This window comes from Bacillus rossius, chromosome 3 (assembly GCF_032445375.1).
Source record: "Bacillus rossius redtenbacheri isolate Brsri chromosome 3, Brsri_v3, whole genome shotgun sequence".
Classification (NCBI taxonomy): Eukaryota; Metazoa; Arthropoda; class Insecta; order Phasmatodea; family Bacillidae; genus Bacillus; species Bacillus rossius.
In genome coordinates, this window is record NC_086332.1 from 636,175 (window position 1) to 656,230 (window position 20,056).

Below are 20,056 nucleotides of genomic sequence, written 5' to 3' on the forward strand. Positions count from 1 at the left end.
TCAAAACTTACACTTGGCGCAGCTTACTTTTACCGCCTGTGCGCATGTAGCACACAGGCACCTTTCAATACCGCTGGGTAGCACTAAGAAGTGCTAACCACAGCTTGGGCGTCGTTGATCTAGTAGTTCACGACGAGCAGCTCCGGGACACGTCTGTCCACCTCCGCAGCGCCTTTCCAAAGTCTCTTCCTCTTCCTAACCTAACATTGCTGGATGGTAATGTCCTCCAGCTTTACAGATTGGTCAGTGAGTAACCATTATAATACATTGTTATTCATATCACAGCACACTGCATATTATTAATTAAATATTTAAAACCCTTATATAATTATTATGACAGATAATTAGTGCCAGAGATCCATTGTGGCAAAGATATTTTTATTATTTTGTCTGTTTGTTCATAAATCGGTTGTCGCTGTCTATGGGCACCATGGATGGGCACTTGCTGCACTAACGTCCCATAGTGGTGCCAGGTAGGAGATATGTATAATGTCTTTCAGACGGGGGTTAGTTCCAAAAGGGGGCGAGTTTACTGGCCGAGGTAAGAATAAGGGATAAGGCAGGTTATTTAAAAACTTATTCTTTAGAGGCTAATTAACATAAAAATTAGCACATTATTTTTTTTTTAGTTTGGTTGTTAATTTCTCTACAATTATGAGTTTATTTTTTCGCGGCGTACGGTTGTGCTGAACTGATAACTTCGAGATCCCTCACGCACCTAATTGTTACGTCATACGCCTACAGGCAATGAATACGCAGTGAGCTGGAATGTCCGACCTTATTTACTTTATGTGGTTAACTTCCATGGGCTGTTTGAGGTTGTTTATTTGTAAGTCAGGAGGCCGGCTGGTCGAAGAAGGATATAAGAGTGATATTGGTTAGGTGTTAAATAATGCCCTAAATGGAGAATGTGAGTTGTGTTGATATATAAATTCCCTTCTAACAGTGTCTCTCTTGTATTAATTGTGGCGTCAAAAATGTGGTGATACTTGGCTACTTGCGCAGAAATGCTTGTGTGCGGCATTCGAATGTAGGTAATCTGTTGGGTACTCATATGTTGCTTGATTTTCACAATTTTTATGTAATCGGGTCATGTTTATATCACTTTTACATGCGTAGCTGGTTTAGTTTGGTGGAACTTCGTGACTGGTAAGGTCAGAAGAACAGCGAAGTGGGTGATGGGTATGTGGAGTAGGTCTGAGGGATGGGGGAAGGGTTTAAAGGGGGAGGGGGCTGGGGACAGCAGAGTTATAGGGGTAACAGGTGTGGAACAGAGGGCGGAGAGATCACGGTGAAAGCTCCGGGCGATGGTTCGAACAGAAAGAGCTAGCAGGGAAGGAGTGTAATATACTGGAGGAAGGAATGCTGGGGTGAAGATGCAAGGCACCGGAGGAGAAGACTATAACAAGTATGACTCCTTGCCATTGGGTGAAAGCCCAATTGTGAGTGTAATGCATCAATAAATCTCATCTCTGAAAAGGGGAGATATGATGTCATGGAAGTTGGCAGAGGAAAATATAAGTTTAGAACAAAGATGGGTAAAAGTTCCGTATCAACATATCCAAGTTATCCTTTAATGATGATCATGGCATGAACCTTTATTCATTGATTCTGTATACGTAGATCCTGTGATTCATGATGCTTGTAGTTTTAATTTATTATGTCAACAAATCCTGAACATAAAAAAACCTTTTGATACAACAATGAATTATAATCTTAAAATGTATATGAAAGAAAAATTTTGTACAAGACCTGTAACATATTTTGTTTGTATTGTTAGGTTAGATAGATACATTAAGGGCCCTGTCTACCTAGACCTTCACAAGGTATGGAGAGCTTTAGAAAAGACCATGCAATTGGCAAACTGCTCAAGATATACAAATGGGGTCTGTTTACTAAAAGCATTTAAGAATATGCTGAAGGTAGGTGAGTATTTCTGCTTCTGTATTAGAGAGTGAAGATGGTTGAAGCGTGTGTTTTTAGAATAATTTTTTGATAAAAAAAATTGTGGTAACTGATACTTGAGAGCACTCAAGGAGTTTGCATCACACCTTTATCTTATTGACTCCGTCATACAACGCTATAATTACCACTCAAATTTCATATGCTTGACGAAAAGACAGTGCCAGTCCGTTGCCTTGTGCTTAGAGATGACAGCACTAGAAGAACCAGCATGCTTGACCTAATGTTATCCTCCCGCTAACACAATACATTCCTGACAAGTGGGCCTAGCTTTAATATATCATAAAAGGTAATTCTGAAGGAAAGCCTATTTTTACTTTGTGAAAATATATTTCCAAAAAGGTCTTTTTTTGTTTCATTTCGTCCACTTACCAAGAATATTATGATATATCGATAATATAAACTTTTATTTAACAATAAAATTTTTCAAATTAAATTATAAACGTAACGTGATAGTAAATGAAAATACAAACTAATGTTGTTTTAGTGTTGGTGCTAATTTAAACTATTAGGTTAATTGAGAAAAGACTTCATAAGGTAAAAGTTAGCCATGACAAAATTATTAAGCAGTTAGGATTAAGCATGCAATGTGTTTGCTATGCACAACGTCACTGCTGATATCTGGACATCCGCACAACCCAAAATGCAATTTAAATATGTATTTACTAATCTTAATGCTAGTAACTAATAGTCACGGGTTTCCTGTGATCGTAGTGGGTTGCCATCTGATCCCGCCTAGATGCTCAGAGGGGAGTCTTGCTGAGAGGTGACTAGCTAACTGCATACCTATACTGTGCGGGACTCAGACATAGGCTTGTTGAATGTTATGGGTATCAGGCACCACTAAATTAATTGCATAAAAAGCTTCCCTAGTGTGTTAACCATCATGTGAAAACATTACCATGAGAGGCTGGGCATGTCTGTCACAGATGGAGCAGCAGAAACGGGACGTGGTGGAGTACTGCCGAAAGTTGCGCGTGTCTCAGCGACCACCATACCACTGCCCCAACGCAAACTGCCTCAAGGTGTACCGCTCCATTTGTGGCCTGCAGAGCCACCTGCTGACTGTGGACCACACTGGATCCAGCACTCCAGCCTCAGGTGTGTGTCCTCTTGCTGGTAGCTGATTGGCCGGACGTATCTTGGTAACGGTATATGCGAAAAAAAATGCTAAAAATCCGAAAATACTTTCATTCTATGCTCTTTCACTTCCTCTTTTCAAATCAACCGGCGGAGATAAGAAATTCCAAATACTTTAGGAGATATGGAATTTTTTAATTTTGAACATGTAGAGTAGCGGTATTTGCGAAAAAAAAATTCTAAAAATTTGAAATTACTTTTATTATATGCTCTTTCACTTCCTATTTTCATTAAAACCGGCGGAGATAAGAAATTCCAAATACTTTAGGAGATATTGAATTTTTAAATTTTCATCACAATACCTGTGAATTCAGGCGGCCACCATTGTTTCTTGTTTACGAGACGAGTATGATTTTTTTTTTCTGCGACGTAGGTGAACGACTACATTGTTGCTTGTTTAGGAGTATCTATTAAAATCTGAAAATATTATTATTATAGTTATGTTATGTTAGGTTAGCTACATTAAAACACTTTAAAACACTATGGACGGTTAGTTAGGTTAGTATAGCTACATTAAAATAAACAGAGAAATATAAATATTAATAAATAAACCCGAGGTTGGCCGAAGGTAAATTGTTCGGGTGTAATCGGGAATGGCAAACTTTATGTGCATCTTGATTTACCGTTCGTGAATGCCTAATTAATTAAAATGGTCGATTAGGTCAGGTCAGTTACATTATAAATACTTTCAAACTAAGCAGACATTAAAAATAATATAAATTAAATTTAATGGTTGTTTAGTTTTAAAGTATTTATAATGTAGCTGACCTAACAAACCGGGACAAAGGATGAACGGTAGGAACTCACGTAATTTTTTTTTACTTATTACTTGCGCAACAAATAAAACAATAAAAATTTGAAACGTTAAAAACTCACCTACGTTAGAGGCGGCTACAATTCCTTTGCCATTAGTAGAAAATGATGTAGTCGTTCTACCTACGTCGCGAAAATAAAAAAATCAGAAACGTAAACAAGCAACAATGGTCGGTATTGTGATAGAAAATAAAAATTCGATATCTCCTAAAGTATTTGGAATTTCTTATCTCCGCCGGGTTTATTGAAAAGAGGAAGTGGAAGAGCATAGAATAAAAGTATTTTCGGATTTTTAGCATTTTTTTTTCGCATATACCGCGACTCTACATATTTACCCGTATCTTGAATGATGGTGTGCTCTGTGCCTCGGCCAGACTGTTGTTAGCTCCAGCCATCTTGAGCCTGCAGAGCATGCAGTAAGTCCTGGTGGTTTGTGGCAGGACGCAGGAAGGTGTCGTCACAGTTGCATTCCCCCGCCACTGCGCAACTATTGGATACGCCTGCTGTGACGAGCCTGACCTACGCTGAGGCACAGAACACAGTGCAGTTTGAACTGGACGGCCGGCTGACACGCGTCAATATCCATGATCGTTTGGAGCTGCACTGTATTGATGCACAGGTACGTTATTTCAGCACAACATGGTTTTGTTAACAGCTTTGGGTTTTTTGAAAGTAAGAGTTTTAAGAAAAATGCTATGTAACTCTGAAAGTAATTTATTTTTACAAATATTGTTTATGATTTAAATCAATTAGTTAATTCGTAAAAATGTCAAGAACCTCATCAAAAGTTATAAAAAAATTTTAACTCGAAAAATAACATACAGTCAAAATAATCCCAAAACGTCTCGTTGGTGTGTTCACGGCACTGCGATGACACTAGTGCTAGGTACCATGACGAGCTGGAGTGTGACGCCTCGCTGGTGGGTTCACGGCACTGCGATGACGACTAGTGCTAGGTACCATGACGAGCTGGAGTGTGATGCCTCGCTGGTGGGTTCACGGCACTGCGATGACGACTAGTGCTAGGTACCATGATGAGCTGGAGTGTGACGCCTCGCTGGTGGGTTCACGGCACTGCGATGACGACTAGTGCTAGGTACCATGACGAGCTGGAGTGTGACGCCTCGCTGGTGGGTTCACGGCACTGCGATGACGACTAGTGCTAGGTACCTTGACGAGCTGGAGTGTGACGCCTCGCTGGTGGGTTCACGGCACTGCGATGACTAGTGCTAGGTACCATGACGAGCTGGAGTGTGACGCCTCGCTGGTGGGTTCACGGCACTGCGATGACGACTAGTGCTAGGTACCATGACGAGCTGGAGTGTGACGCCTCGCTGGTGGGTTCACGGCACTGCGATGACGACTAGTGCTAGGTACCATGACGAGCTGGAGTGTGATGCCTCGCTGGTGGGTTCACGGCACTGCGATGACGACTAGTGCTAGGTACCATGACGAGCTGGAGTGTGATGCCTCGCTGGTGGGTTCACGGCACTGCGATGACGACTAGTGCTAGGTACCTTGACGAGCTGGAGTGTGACGCCTCGCTGGTGGGTTCACGGCACTGCGATGACTAGTGCTAGGTACCATGACGAGCTGGAGTGTGACGCCTCGCTGGTGGGTTCACGGCACTGCGATGACAACTAGTGCTAGGTACCATGACGAGCTGGAGTGTGACGCCTCGCTGGTGGGTTCACGGCACTGCGATGACGACTAGTGCTAGGTACCATGACGAGCTGGAGTGTGATGCCTCGCTGGTGGGTTCACGGCACTGCGATGACGACTAGTGCTAGGTACCATGACGAGCTGGAGTGTGATGCCTCGCTGGTGGGTTCACGGCACTGCGATGACGACTAGTGCTAGGTACCATGACGAGCTGGAGTGTGACGCCTCGCTGGTGGGTTCACGGCACTGTGTAGTTACCGCAGTTCTTCACCTTGAAGGAAACATCCCCGACTTAGTTGCCTCTGGGCTCAATATTGTTTTTTTTTTTTTTTGGGTTCTGTTTGCTCTAATAACAATGTGGGTGAGACTATTTTAAGTAAGTTTTCTACCATCTTTCTTACACTTGTTTTGGTTGCCAAAAGAACACATCTTACTTCGACTGCATTTTCTTCCTTCACTTTCTTATCAGTGCTGACCCCAAGATTTGCATGTTCTTAATCAAGAAATAAACCTCATGTTTTATTATAGTCACTTAAAAAATAAAATTACATTTTGTTGTGGGTATTCTTTATTATTTCATTTTGGACTCTGTCAGCAAAGCACTTGCATTTTGTTAGTGTTGTACGATTTTGTTTAGCTCCTCACGTACTCTTTGTGTGTGTTTCACGATGCTGTTTAGCTCCTCATACCCTCTTTGTTGTTTCATAATTCTGTTTAGCTCCTCTTCGTGAGTTTTTCACGATGCTGTTTAGCTCCTCATATACTCTTTGTGCCAGCCTATGTTTTGTCAGTGATGTAATAGAGGATTATAATTAATATAATTTATCTGAATTTGAATTACGAGAAGAAAAAACTATTGCATTTCACGTAATTCTGAAGACATTTAAAATCAAACGGGTTCTAAAAACTCCTTAATTTTATTGATGTAATTTGTTACAAATCTTGTAATAAATACACATAAATTGTATTAATTTAATACTTGTGTGTTTAGTTCTTGGCTTGATTAACACTTAAAATGGATATCTGAATGTTAGTAATGCTCGGATTGTTATATTGTTCCTCTCCTCCCACAGTTTTTTCACCAGTTTGTCCAACAACATTGGGAACTTAAAAATTACAGCCAAGGCAGACAGACAGATAACAAATGTTTCTCGGCTTCCTCAATAGAACAGTAGACATTTACTTAAAATCTTTTCAATTTGGAAACAGCAAACTGCTTGTTCCAGCATGAAAATGTGTTTTCAGAAAATTAGGTTGAGAAGTTTTTTATTGAATTTATTTTCTTTTTCAGCTATTATTGTTATCATCTACAAGAATTAAATTATTTTGTTTGAGTGCCCTGCTTCAATTTCTGTCTCTTGCATGGTGTAATTATTTACTCGGGTTATTTTGTGGCATAAGGTTTAAGAAGCTTGTGAATATTATTTAAACTGCAATTGAGTTTTAAATGCTCTGATAATGCACAATAACACTATAAAATTTGTTTTCATAAACTATCATGTACAGTAAAATAATTTACTGAAATTTTTATGTTATTTATAATGGTGACCATTTATGGTTTATGTTTGTGCACTCAACTGCTAAAAATATTTCTGAACTTATCTAATGGTCTGAAACAAATGATGTAGATGTTTAATTTTCTGAGCTGGCTACTTTCTTAAAAAAAGTAAAAAAAAATTCTTTCTTTTTGCACGTTGTATGGATGTTCGGGATTTACTTACTAAATGGCGTGAACTCACTTGAAATTTGCCCAATGCTAGCTGAAGTGGTAGGGGCCTAAGTAAATTTACGTGAAAAGTTGTTTTGTTTTTTACGGTAGCCAATGTCGTCAAGTGATAGATTATTTTTTTGCTTACAAACATACAATATGTATTGACATTTTTGCCTGTTCTATAACAAGGACCAATGGAATCTTGTTATTCAAATTTAAAATCCTTACCCCTATATAAAGATAATTATCATTTAGTTGTATTGGCCCTAATCTCAGCCCTGGATGCTGGTGTACAGCCAGAAAATCATGATTCAGACATCAACTGGATGCAGAATGTGTCTGCCGCTGCACGACGTCTCGAAGTGGCTGTCTCGTTACAACCTGTCACATGCATGTGCAGCAATCAGGTCCCGCAAGATTTGAACCCCGCGCCTGGGCGGCAACGTCATTGTCCCCCCCCCCCCCCCCCCCATCTCTAGCTTGTTGTGTCGTTTGCTCAGTTCTCCCCCTCCCCTGCCGGGGTTGGCGCACGTGCGGTAACCTGCGCGGAGTCTTCGTAAGTCTCGATTGCCCCGGTCTTGGGGCTTATCGTGATTAGTTTGAGGTAGGAGGTACTTCTACGATAGACTGTGGTCTTGTGCGGGTCAGGCGGTGGCCCTGATCGTAATGTAGTTTATATTCCTCTCTATTTACCTTCATATTTTTTCAAAATTCCTTTTTGGCTGCCACCCTGGTAATTATGTTTGGGTTTAGTTTAGTTCGTGCGCGTCATTTGTTTTTGGTTTTTCGTTATGTTTAACTTTGTAGTTCTGCCCCGCGAGGTTGACGCGTCCACGATATCACTTTTTTTTTGACAATTTTGTTTCATGCTAAATTCAGAGTTCCCCGTAGGCTTAGATGGGAAATTTCACTGTTAATCATTATTTGCCTTTTAATTCAAGTGTTTTGGTATTAATCTTAATGTAAGTCATTTGTCGTCTGCGTAGCCTTGGGCCGAACTCAAGTCGACGAATCTAAATATAGCTTTATGCTGCGTGTTTTTCCACTGCTTGCTATTCCTTGGTCTTCTTACCGTAGCAACTCATAATACGTTTTGAAAATTGCATTAATTATAGATCCCATTAAGACATGATCGTTTAATCATGTTAGTAGGTTATATATATATCTTTAAATGTATAATCTACATGCTCGTGCACATTGTAAACATTTGGACATGTTTACATGTTTATAATTATTGTTGTATCTTAGCTTTGTATTTTGTGGTCTAAGTAAGAGTAACTATACATTTTTATGTAATGTATGTAAATGCTAAATTGTACATGGTGCGACGACCCAGAGATATTCCATAGTTCATCAGTTGACATTGATATTGGGGATGTTATTCTTCTTTGTGGAACATTTATTTGAGATGTATTATTCCGTTTATTACTGACTTCGCATCATGTAGATACTGTTAGCTATGGTCTTCGAGTATTGAATTCTCGCCAGGTAAGAAAAGAGGTTGTTTAATTATTCTTCCTAGCTGAGATGCTCGCTGGTCGGCATTTTCGGGAGGAACGAGGGACTTAAGTTTTGAACTGCGGAGCGAATGGACATTCTCTGTGCGTGTGACAGTTCCTGGGTTCGGGAATTGCGCGCAGAGGACAAGAAGATACGTGGCTACCGCGTAATTAGTTATTTTTGCAAGTCTTAAGTGAAGGAAGTCTGATTCTTCGTCATGCAGACTATAGGGAGTCGCATTTCGCAATTAATTTTACTACCGCGTCGGGCGAATATCCGTCCTTGCAAGACTTCCGATCATCTTCATGCTGCAGTTCCTGTCTGCGCTGGTGAGACCTGCCCAATCTAAAGATTTTTCAGCACACCCGGAATGGCGTCAGCAGTAGCTGTCATCATCAGTATTGCTACTGGATCGTAGTTTAGACTTTCTTTCACAGCAAGACTGCTCGTATATCCTGGAAAGTTGAGGACGAGATCAGTGGTCCAAGAAGAACAGAGTTTCAACTGCCCTCCCCTGAACTAAGCCGGATTATTTTCTTACGAATAACTTATTTATTAGCTAGAGGCTCATGAAATTCAATTTAACCCTGAACATTACTGGAATTAGATATAGGTATCAATGGGTCGTCGCGTGCTAGTAAAATTTGTATAAAATTTAGAGTTATCAAAGTTATAATTTTTTTTTGTCTTATCTCCTTATAATATTACTTAATAAACTATGATGAATTTAAATGTGGTAAATTTATGAACCCGTATGATACTACTTCACGTTGACCTGATACTAGATCACACACATCCATTAACATCACCAAATAAATTAAAATATTTAATTACAGATGACCCATCAATGTGGAGTGGAAAGCAGTAAATTCTAATTCCAATACATTAAACACAATAACGTGGGTCTGAAATCTAGCCTAAATTTGATAACGTGCAATCCCCTTTTTTTTATGATTGTATCTTTCTATTATACTATATATTTGATGCATATTTCTGTGTTAGGCCTTTTGGTTATTTTTATTACTGTATAATGCCACACACTTTTATAACCTTAGCTGTATGTTAAGCTATCTGCAGTTAATCATTTATGCAATGTTTGGCAGTTTGTTATAAAATTTCGATGATTTATTTCTGTTAACATTCATTGTGGGTCCGACGTTATTAAAGCCATACACGTACTTGTTAAACATGATTTTAATATTTATTGTTTTTATTCACACCCTTCCACTGTCCAGTGTATACTAGAATACAGCTTGGTGTTTGTCCTGGTAGTAGAGACATGTCCAGGACCTGACTTGTGTAGGCGTCGTTAGGCTTTCACTTGTTTCAAATGCATAATTTTTTAACAATTATAATTATGTCAAATTACTCCAAATTGAAGATTTCATTTTGCAGCCACCTAGATTACATGCATTTTATGTTGGTTATTCTGAAAAAACACTTTGCAGACCATTATGCATCACAGACTGTGCCATCAAATACAGAAACAATTATAATTCCAAAAACGAGAAGCTGTGATTTGCTTTGGGACAAGAGTAAGCTGAAGGTGCATCATACTCGAACTGCCAGCGGCTATCTTAAACTACAGTCGAGGTGGTATTGGCCGGCACGAGCTCGGAGCAGGCAGTGTGCAGTTTGTGACGGCCGTGTGCTCGACCGTGCAGGCAGAGCCAAGGCCAGGCACGGAGCTGCAGGTGGCAGAACTGCAGGACAACAAGTCCGTGTTCCCGGAGCCGCTGTTCCGCATCCTGGACTCGTACGTGCTGAAGGACGCTCCTCCTATGCCCTCGTCCTACATCAGGTACGCATCAGCCCAGCCGTGATGGTGGGAAGCCTGCGATGTACTAGCTCGACCAACTTCATGATTTGGTTTTTCCTTTGAAAATACGCATGGGAATAATGGCACAGGATCAACTAATGATGATAAAAGATAATTGTTTCAGAAATATGTTAAGGTAAATCTAAATTACTTTGATTGAGAACAAGTTACCTTCGGATTCCAGATTATCGTGCAAACTGAAAAAAGTAAACAGCTTGGTGTAACAGTAGCCTATGTCTCTCACATCCACCTAGAATGATTTTGTACTTTCAAGTAGACATTGTACACCTCTCCTTAAAGTTCACTCTATTGTGTGCAATTCAGCATAGATATTGTGTTCATTTTAGAAGCCTTTGAACTTGGCAATTTTAATCGGAATTCAGTTATATTGCCAGGTTTAAAGGGATATCAAATAAAAACAGAATTTTGTATCTTATATAGGTGGTATTGTTATACTATTGTTTCTTCTGTATTGTAAAAATTTTTTTGGTTTAGTGAGGAATAAGCAGTAATTTTTGTACTAGCAGAATAAGGGCTTCCTATAAAGACATAAGACTTGAGTTAATCTTAGAAGCAAATAGGTAATGTATTTGATCAAAACAAGTGTTGTATTGGCATTGGCTGTTATGGAATCAATGTGGTAATTAAAAGGTAATTTGGAATCAAGTATGATACCAAAGTCATTGACCAATTTGGACTGGTAAGAGTGTGATTTCCTAATTAATAATTAAAATTAAGGGAATGCAATTTTTTTTGGTAAAGTTTTATAATAGTAGTTTTCCCATAGTTAAGTTTGACTTCATTTAGTTGGCACCCGGCAGCAATAGCATTCATATCAATTTGGAATCAAATACAAATTTGACAGAATAATATTTTTCTATAAATTTTTGAATCATGTCAGAATTAAAATTATTTATTTAATTATAAAAAGTAAATTTTGAGGTAATTCTCAAACCAATTGACGTATTTATCAGTTAATCCAACCTCAGATAATTTTTGAAGTAATTTATTATGGTTAATTGTATCAAATGCTTTAGCAAGGTCGAAATAACAAGAGTCAACTTGACCTCTGATTATTTCTTCTTTTAAAAATTGAATTTAAAAAGCAGAGAAGGTTGGTTGTGGTTGATTTTCCGTTACGGAAACCATGTTGGTTATCAGACAGCTTATTTTTTAGATTTAAGCTAAGATTCTTAAAAATGATTTTATCTAATACTTTGGCCAAACCATTTAAAAGTGAAACAGGCCTGTAGTTAGCTACATCGAGTTTGCTGCCATTTTTGTGTATGTGTATAATTTTAGAAGTTTTCCAATTATTGGGATAAACACAGTTTTGTGTACTAAAACTAAAAATATACTGTAGATGAGGCACAAGCAGGTTTGCTTGTCTAAAATTGTTGATTATGTGTTTTTAACTTGGTATGTATTTAATTAATAACTGCCAAGTTAATAAACAATTGCTGTGTTTAAATTTGAGTCTACAGAAGAAAAAAAAACTTGGGAGTTGAATGAAGGTTAATGTTCGGGCTTGTTCGGGTACAGTCTGATGGAATTTACATCGTAGACTTCCCTCATAAGGTACGCATCAGCACAGATGACTGCATGCTCAAGTTAAACACTGATCATCTGACCTGATACTTGCTGAAGGATGCTCCTACGACATTAAGTACAAAGTTGCATCAAAATACTCCAAGGCGTATTTGGTTCAACAAACAAGAAACAAACACAATTTTAAAACTATATTTTTCAGTTTTAAATAATGTTAATGGCCATTTCCAATAGTTTTTCCATCATTTCAATCAATTTACAGACATACCTTGAACAGTTTTATTATTAGTATAAATAAATAAGGGCTCAAATGCTTTACAAATGTAATCGAGAGTAAAGAAGTCAAATCTGAATTATTCTATAGGTTCATTTTCATTTTCTATGACTTGTGGATGTACAGTTGAAATTCACAAGTCTTCATCGCTCCCTATTAATATCAGTAATTCACTTCTGAGTTTATGACTGTCTATTAGAGCATTTTCGATTAATACATGAGTATCTGTTTGTATTGACTTTCTCTTCAACATCTTCAGCTCATGTCTCCTATGATTCTGCAACAGTTTGTTGTGGCCAGGCTGTTGGAGGCAGTCTCGTCGCATCTCATCGAATTTAGTGTAACCAAGTCGATTTTTTTTTTGCAAAAAAAAACATATTCTTGGAGTCGAACAATATTGTTAAGAATGCGATACACCAAACCGCGATGCCAGGTTCGGAGCAGGCTGGCAGCCCTGCATGGCTACCGGCAACACGCGCCGGTTCACGTGCGGTCCACTGATGTCAGGCATGCCACACGCCTCTGGCCGGATCACAAGGGTCGTCACTACCCCCCTCCCCTCTGCTCTCCCAACACATCGTCCTGCCTCGGCGCTGTTATCTGTCACTGAGCGGTGTGTGGCACGAATAAACTGCCCTTAGGACTGATCGGGCGTCGGCCCCGGATGACACAACTCTTCACTGCCGTGGCTTGTCGCTTCTGGAAAGACGACCCTCAGGTACTTAAGCAAAAACGCCGGTCTCCGCGGGAGTTCCGCGATAGGTGCTGCGTGAGTTCCATGACAAGTTCCGAGCAATTTTGGAGACAGTCCCGGAGTTCCGCGAGCAAAGGGAAGTGCCGTCGTCAAGAGGGTGAGAGAGAGGGGGGACCCCCCCTCCTTTTCTGAGAGTGGCGTGACACGGAGTTGAACTGAATCGTGAGAGTGCGGCGACAGTGGTGGGACTGTACGAGTGGACAGGCGCGAGGTGAGGGGCGAACCACTGTCGAGCCTAGCTCCAGTGAGGAGTGCTGACTGCGGAACTTGACAGACATTGAGTGACTTGAGAATAAACATTTAAAGTACCAGTGATTTATGATTGGACGATTTTAAGTACAATAGTTTATTATTATTATAAATATTAGTAATTAATAAAAATGTATGAAATCTAATTGGGCTATCCCTTACGAACCCAGTTCTCCCCACAATTGTTTGGAACAATAACAATAGCTTTTATATTAACACAAAGGATTTTGAAAATTCTGTGGAATATCAATGATGCCGATGACACACCATTAGCGCACACTAAATGCAAGGAGAAATGTGAACACCAGGTTTTCCTGCCGAGCCTTGCAGAATGGCAGCGAGGGAACGGGCGGTTGCAGGTTCGTGGAGTGTCCCGCGGAGGAGCTGGATGCTCGGGTGGAGTACGAGCTGGATGAGCAGGACTGTGCCTGGCTGCAGCTCATGAATGAGCTGCGAGCCTCCAAGGGACTGCCCAAGGTGCGTGAGGATGTGCTGGAACTGCTGATGGACCGGCTGGAGAAGGAGTGCTACTTCCAGGTACTCTCTGCCTTAGCAACCTGGAGCTAAGTCAACTGTATATACTTTAAGCATAGACTAAAGTTGTAAAGACGTTGAAGACAATTATATTTTGTTTTATTAATGAATCTCTGCAAACTGGTGAAGAGAACTGTTTAATGTAAAACATTCTAGAAGTATTCTAGCAGCCAAGCAATAGAGACAGACTTTAATATTGCTGCAGTTTCATTTATTCATTAATCATAATTTTATGAGAAAAAAAAGTCCCAATAATTATAGAAAATATTCCATGCATTAAATAGCATAAAAACAGCAAGAAAAAGGATTAAACTCAAAAATCTAGACTTGCCTGGTATGAAGAATACCCAATTATAGGAATCAGCATTTATTGTCAGCAATATCAATATCAGCCAAAAATTATTAAAAATAAAATGGACACCTTTAATTAACAAAGAAACACTAATATACCACAAAACACTTGAAAACCAACAACCCTCGGCCAATCAGAGGAGTCCTCGTCTTTCATTAGCTGTGCCAGGAGACGAGGTTGAGCGCATGTAAACCCCTTGTTTTCCAGTGTCCGATATCAATCTGTTTGTGTCTGATCTTGGGAACAGATGTTAGTTTCCGAAACATCGCAACTGCATTGTCATGGCTATGTCCCCAATACCTGTTTAGTATCATCTTGGGCTTGTCTGTTTGCTGTGTTGTCAAGGGATGTTGTCCATCTGCATTTACACTGTCTTGTCGTCGCTAGCCCATTGTGTTTGACTGTGCCGACTGTGCTGTTATTTTTCCATGACTAAATTCCTTCCACTGAATATTCGGGGCTGTCTGATATTTAAATTTTGACATCAGCTGATTTATACTGTTCTCTATGGGTTTATATTTTCTTTTTTATTTATTGCATGACAAACAGTGCAAAACTGCAATGTCCTAAGAACTGTATTAAATCAAAATTTCCCATTGCAAGAATTGTTTAAAGAAACTAAATTTGTGCGTCTCCCAAGGAATTAATTAGAGGAAGAGACTAATTGGGAATAACTGGAGGGCTTCTGGATCCCTGGTATGTTCTCGTCAGTGTGTTGGCTGGAACTCTACCTAGGGCATGCCCATCAGCATCTGTGAAACTATCCTGGAATATATCTGTTAAATTTGAATAGTCATAACAACATATTAACAACTTAAAAAATACCTTTCATTTATTAGCCACAAATATTTTTTGGGACAAATTTGGCATCAAAGTTACTTACGTTTTGTTGGTTCTCTTAGCATTACAAACACAATGCTATCTTTTAAGAATTTTTCAAACTAAAAATTGCAGTGCAATAAGTACTTTAAAACAATATTAAACTGAAAGGTTTTTAAAAACATATTATAACACTAAGTATAAGTTTATATTTTGTTTTTGTATAAATGACATAAATAAATCTATATATTTTTCCTATAACCAAACCTTAACCATATTGAGCTGACTTATTTAAATACATAGATAAATAAATACACACATTAACACGGCAAGTGCACAAGTGTTGTCACCAACCTCCGGAGGGTATCGCACACAGGTTTGTGACGGCGGGAGTTCAGATGAGACAGGCAGCCAAGCCGGTGTCAGTGGACGCTGGTTGTCAAAGGGTCCCATGAGGGGCATCACAGCCCGGTCGACTTCTAGCTGTTCAATATTTTACACACGTGTTTCCGTGTGTGCCAGGAAATACAGTCATATCAAATGCATAGCTTAACACTATAAAATTTTTTGTTATTTTATTTCTTAATTTGTTAAATCAGTAGTGTTTTTGGTGCAACTTAATATTTTTGACAATTTCTTTTAGAATTGTCATAGTGCCTGTGGTATATTAAATTGAAAACATTTTTAAATATTGGTCATTGACCCATTGTGTTTGAATGTCAGAACATTAACCTCTCCGAGGCAGTCTGGGCTTGTTTGCCGGTGGCGTTACAACTGATTGTTTTGTGAGTGACTGGGAGACAGTGTTTGTTTTCAGTGCTGGCTCGCACGTTCCCTGAACAAGTGCTGTTGCTACTCTATCTCACTGCCTCCCTTCACCCCTCTACCCCTCTCCTGCGACCGCCAAGTCAACACATCAGACTCTTTCTCAGTAGTTATACTTCTAATGTGCGTACAAACACTTGCTAGAATTTTAACCAAAAATAATACATAGATATGCATGTTGTTAGTGGTATGTGTGGATTCTTCTTTAAGGAGAGAATTTGCAGCTGCAATGTTAGTAACCCTGCTGATTAATCATGTTTGTTTTATTTTTTGGTTGTGACAGGAAAATTTTTAATGTGTTTAATTGTTCAGTCAGTTTCCTTTTTACCTTCCATGTACATAATTTGCATGACGTCACTAGTAAAGAGAAAGTAGTGCATGTTCTTTTTATTCTTTTTTGATTAGTCTGTTGGCTTTGGGCCGGATTACGTGTTGTGTCCATGGAGTTTGATGTACTTCAATTAATGGATAATGTGTCCCATTATGCATTGGTAATATATTTGTTTTAAGCCTGTTTTTACTTTTTTAAAGTCTGTTTGAAATAATTAAATTGGTTTCTAAGATAACTATAGTAGGAATCTTTTATAGCTTTTAAAATATTAAAATTTTTTAAAAAGAGTTTATTGCATATTTTTTTATTATCGTGTTTTTGTTTTGTTACTCTTTCAAACACACGTTTGCATTGGTTGGATGCTTATATTTATTGATTGGTGTGTTGAAACTAACAGTGAGTAGAAAGCTTGAGCTATGTTTGCTCAGTTCGAAGGAAGTACTTATTTTTGATAGGTAGATTCCACTGGAGTGCGTGACCCAGAGTCGCTGGGTGTCTGTGCCGAGCATTGCTGCACGACAGGCGTACTGTGTGCAGGTGCAGAGGCGCAACAAGGCTAGCGACGCAGACGATGCGCCGCTGGGGGACGACGATGCTGTGTGTTGCATCTGCATGGTGGGCGAGTGCCACGCGTCCAACGCAATCCTGTTCTGCGACATGTGCAACCTGGCAGTGCACCAGGTGAGCCTCGTCCGAGACTTCACAGGACATTACAATACCGTATTTACTCGCGTAAAGGCCCCCCCTTTTTTTCCAAAATTTCGACTCCAAATAAGGGGAGGGGGCCTATACGCGAATTTGGAGGAAAAAATACGATTTTTCCTTTTTTTCAGACATGAAAAACTAACATTGAATAAAAGCAAAATGAAGTACCGCCACAACTTATTTAAACGCCAATTAAATTTTGATTAAATGAAACAGCGGAACGACTGGCAAGTCGTGCGTCTTTGTTCTAATGAGGGAGGGTGGGGGAGGCAGCGACGCGGCAGGAGGGAGAGAGAGGCAGCTTTTCCGGAGGGTGGAGTGGCAGCGCTGCGGCGGGGGGGGGGGGGGGGGGGAGTGGCAGAGGCGTGGCTTAACCCCCTCCTGCCAGCTAGCCAGTCAACCAACCAGACAAAGGAGTGTAGGTACCTGCTCCACCCACTTTCCTTCCTCCTTCACTTCCCCTCTTCCACCCCTCTTCTACTCCAACAACACTGCACATCAACACAAGCCCGCGGGTCCAGCTTTCTTTATCTTTATGTTGTTTGTTTAACGACTAACTGCTTACGTCTGTCACGCCTCATGACAGTCCTACTGAGAACGGACAAACTATAATACCAGTCTCTGTATCACTGCCGCTTACAAAATCACCTCCCGCCGCTCACAATACATGGCTTGCTGTTTGATGCATGCCAAGCTGCCCTGCCCTCAGATAAACCCAGAAAAACATGTTTTGAAATTTTTTCCCCAAAAATGTTTACAAAACATGGAGGGGGGCCATATACGCGGGTGGGGCCTTTACGTGAACAAATACGATGACAGTGGGAACTACGAGATTTCTGAAAAAAATTTGATGACTTTATAAATAAAAAAATTATGGATGGGTTGAGTACACATTTTTATCGATTCCGATACCGGTACCGATTCCTAAATTTTGATTCTCGATTCAGAGTCATTCCAGTTTTAGATTCCTGGTAATTCTGGTCACATAATTAAAACTACTTAAGAATTGAATGCATTACGTAATGATAATAACATGCATAAAGGATAATTATAAACTTAGGATTAAATGTTCAGGTTTTTTTTTCAACTACCAGTGAAGAAGCATCTTCACATAAAGTTTGTTTGCTAGTACTAGGCTGTGCACAAAAAAGTTCAACATTTAGACAGGTTTCTTGAACAGGTGATAACGCCGATAAGCGATAACATAACATCTTTGTTCAAAATGGGTTCAAAGGTAGCACTACTTTTTTCTGTGGTACCTTTTGACTTAGTTGGTGACAGTGCTGTAAACAAAAGTTTATTTTTCTTCAAACACTCTGTTTTTTCTGGTAGTAATGTATGCCGGGATTTCAAATGCTTCATTAAATTGGTTGTAGATTTGGAAGTACCGCTCCGTGAAATTTTCGCACTACAATGATTACAAATTGCATATTTGTTTTTCACTATTGTTGCGAAAATGTTCCCAAAATTTAGACATGTTGATACAACATCAGACCATTCGCCACGTAATTGAAACGAGAGTCGGCGAACATTCGTTTTACTAACAAACTAGCAAAACACTTGAAAATAGTTTTAGCAAAACAATATTTGTGCCAAATAAATAGCATATGCGAAACAATTCACAGTAACCTCAATAGCACGACGGTGAATTACTGTTTTCCTTTGCAAGTAATAAACACGAGCCTCTGTTGGCTGTATGGCCAGAGAATTCTTTAAAATCGATTGTTGCTTTCTTTTCATTATACAATTTGTCCCGTACGCAACGAATCGATACGTTTCGACTTGACTTTGTTTTATGGGCACCAGAGGTTTTGTGTGGAGGCCATCATCCTTGAATGGATCACAACTAAAATGGTGACGACACGTGATGTGATCTTGTTTCATAACAGTCGCTTTCTTCACAAAAAACAATGGACTTTTCTTAACTGTAAATAAAATTAGTCTTTTTACAATTTATTTACGTCTAATACATGAGTGAGGAATAAAGTTCTTCGATCGTGGAGTTTAAATTAGAGGTTAAACATGCCCGGTAACATTGTTTTTATTTTTATTCGTATAAAATTAATATTTAATAATAATGAGCATTATTAGGAATTTTATGGGCATACGGCAGGTAAGATATATTAAAATATGTAAGAAAAGCTCAGACGAAAATATATTACTACTGTATTTGCTTAACTTAATGGATACCTAACCTACCTTGCCCTTTTTTAGTACCCGATACTGAGTATCCAAATTTTTTAATAATCTGTGGTATCGAGGAATCGGAGAATCGAATCGACCCATCCCTAAAAAAAATTAAACTTTAACTCAAAAAACTCAACAATTATTACAAATAGTGATGGCCCGATATTCGATATCCGATATCGGAGATCGGTAATATCGGCACATTTTTCAATATCGGACATCGGTAAATACTTGCGATATTTTGATAACCGATGTTTGCTCTCGCCAATAATACTTCTCACATGACCTCAACTGTAATTCCTAGCTTATTTTCCGCGGGCGTAATTTATCTTTCTTCACGTCACCATATTAAATAGTAATTCCAAGCTTATTTTCCACTGAAACAATTTCAAGCCTATTTCTTCTTTCTGATACTGCAATGCATCCCGACGGTACAATTCTTCCATGTGTACACAAATCCCAGTCATTAGTGCATATTTATTCGTTTCAGATATTCGCAAAATGTTTTCGCTTGATGAATTTTCGAAGTTCACTAAGTGTACATAAATTGAAAACATAAACAAAAATAATTACGATATTTAATTTAATAAGTGGTGTAGCCGCAAGTAAACATTGGGAAGAATAAAGTTGCTGCTTGATATGACCATAGAGTAGGATATAACAGGCATTTTCTTTCCGTGTCGTTTCATGGTCGCCAACTGCTGTTCTATACAAAGACGTTACGTAAGTTTTACAAAAGCTAAAATATGAAACGTATTTAAGTAGGGCAAGTTGCAGCAAAGGTATTATGTTGGCTATATTGAGTGCATTGCCAATAACATAAATAAAGATGTGTGGTTTTATAAACTCTGCAGTACGTTTCAAAGTTGTA

General features: G+C 39.1%; 1 protein-coding gene across 4 annotated transcripts in view; it reads left to right on the top strand.

Annotated features, from left to right (window-relative positions):
* Nucleotides 1-667: 667 nt before the first annotated feature.
* LOC134530049 (peregrin-like) overlaps nucleotides 668-20,056 on the top strand; it is a 75,768-nt gene continuing 56,379 nt past the window's right edge. The window contains exons 1-6 of one of the 4 annotated variants that reach the window (XM_063364593.1): nucleotides 668-1,030; nucleotides 2,892-3,063; nucleotides 4,356-4,534; nucleotides 10,453-10,589; nucleotides 13,792-13,969; nucleotides 16,831-16,974. In XM_063364593.1, the coding sequence (XP_063220663.1) occupies nucleotides 2,892-3,063; nucleotides 4,356-4,534; nucleotides 10,453-10,589; nucleotides 13,792-13,969; nucleotides 16,831-16,974 (810 nt within the window). In that variant the 5' untranslated portion in view covers nucleotides 668-1,030. The remainder of the gene's footprint in view (nucleotides 1,031-2,891; nucleotides 3,064-4,355; nucleotides 4,535-10,452; nucleotides 10,590-13,791; nucleotides 13,970-16,830; nucleotides 16,975-20,056) is intronic. The other 3 variants (XM_063364592.1, XM_063364591.1, XM_063364590.1) reach the window with 3 other exon arrangements.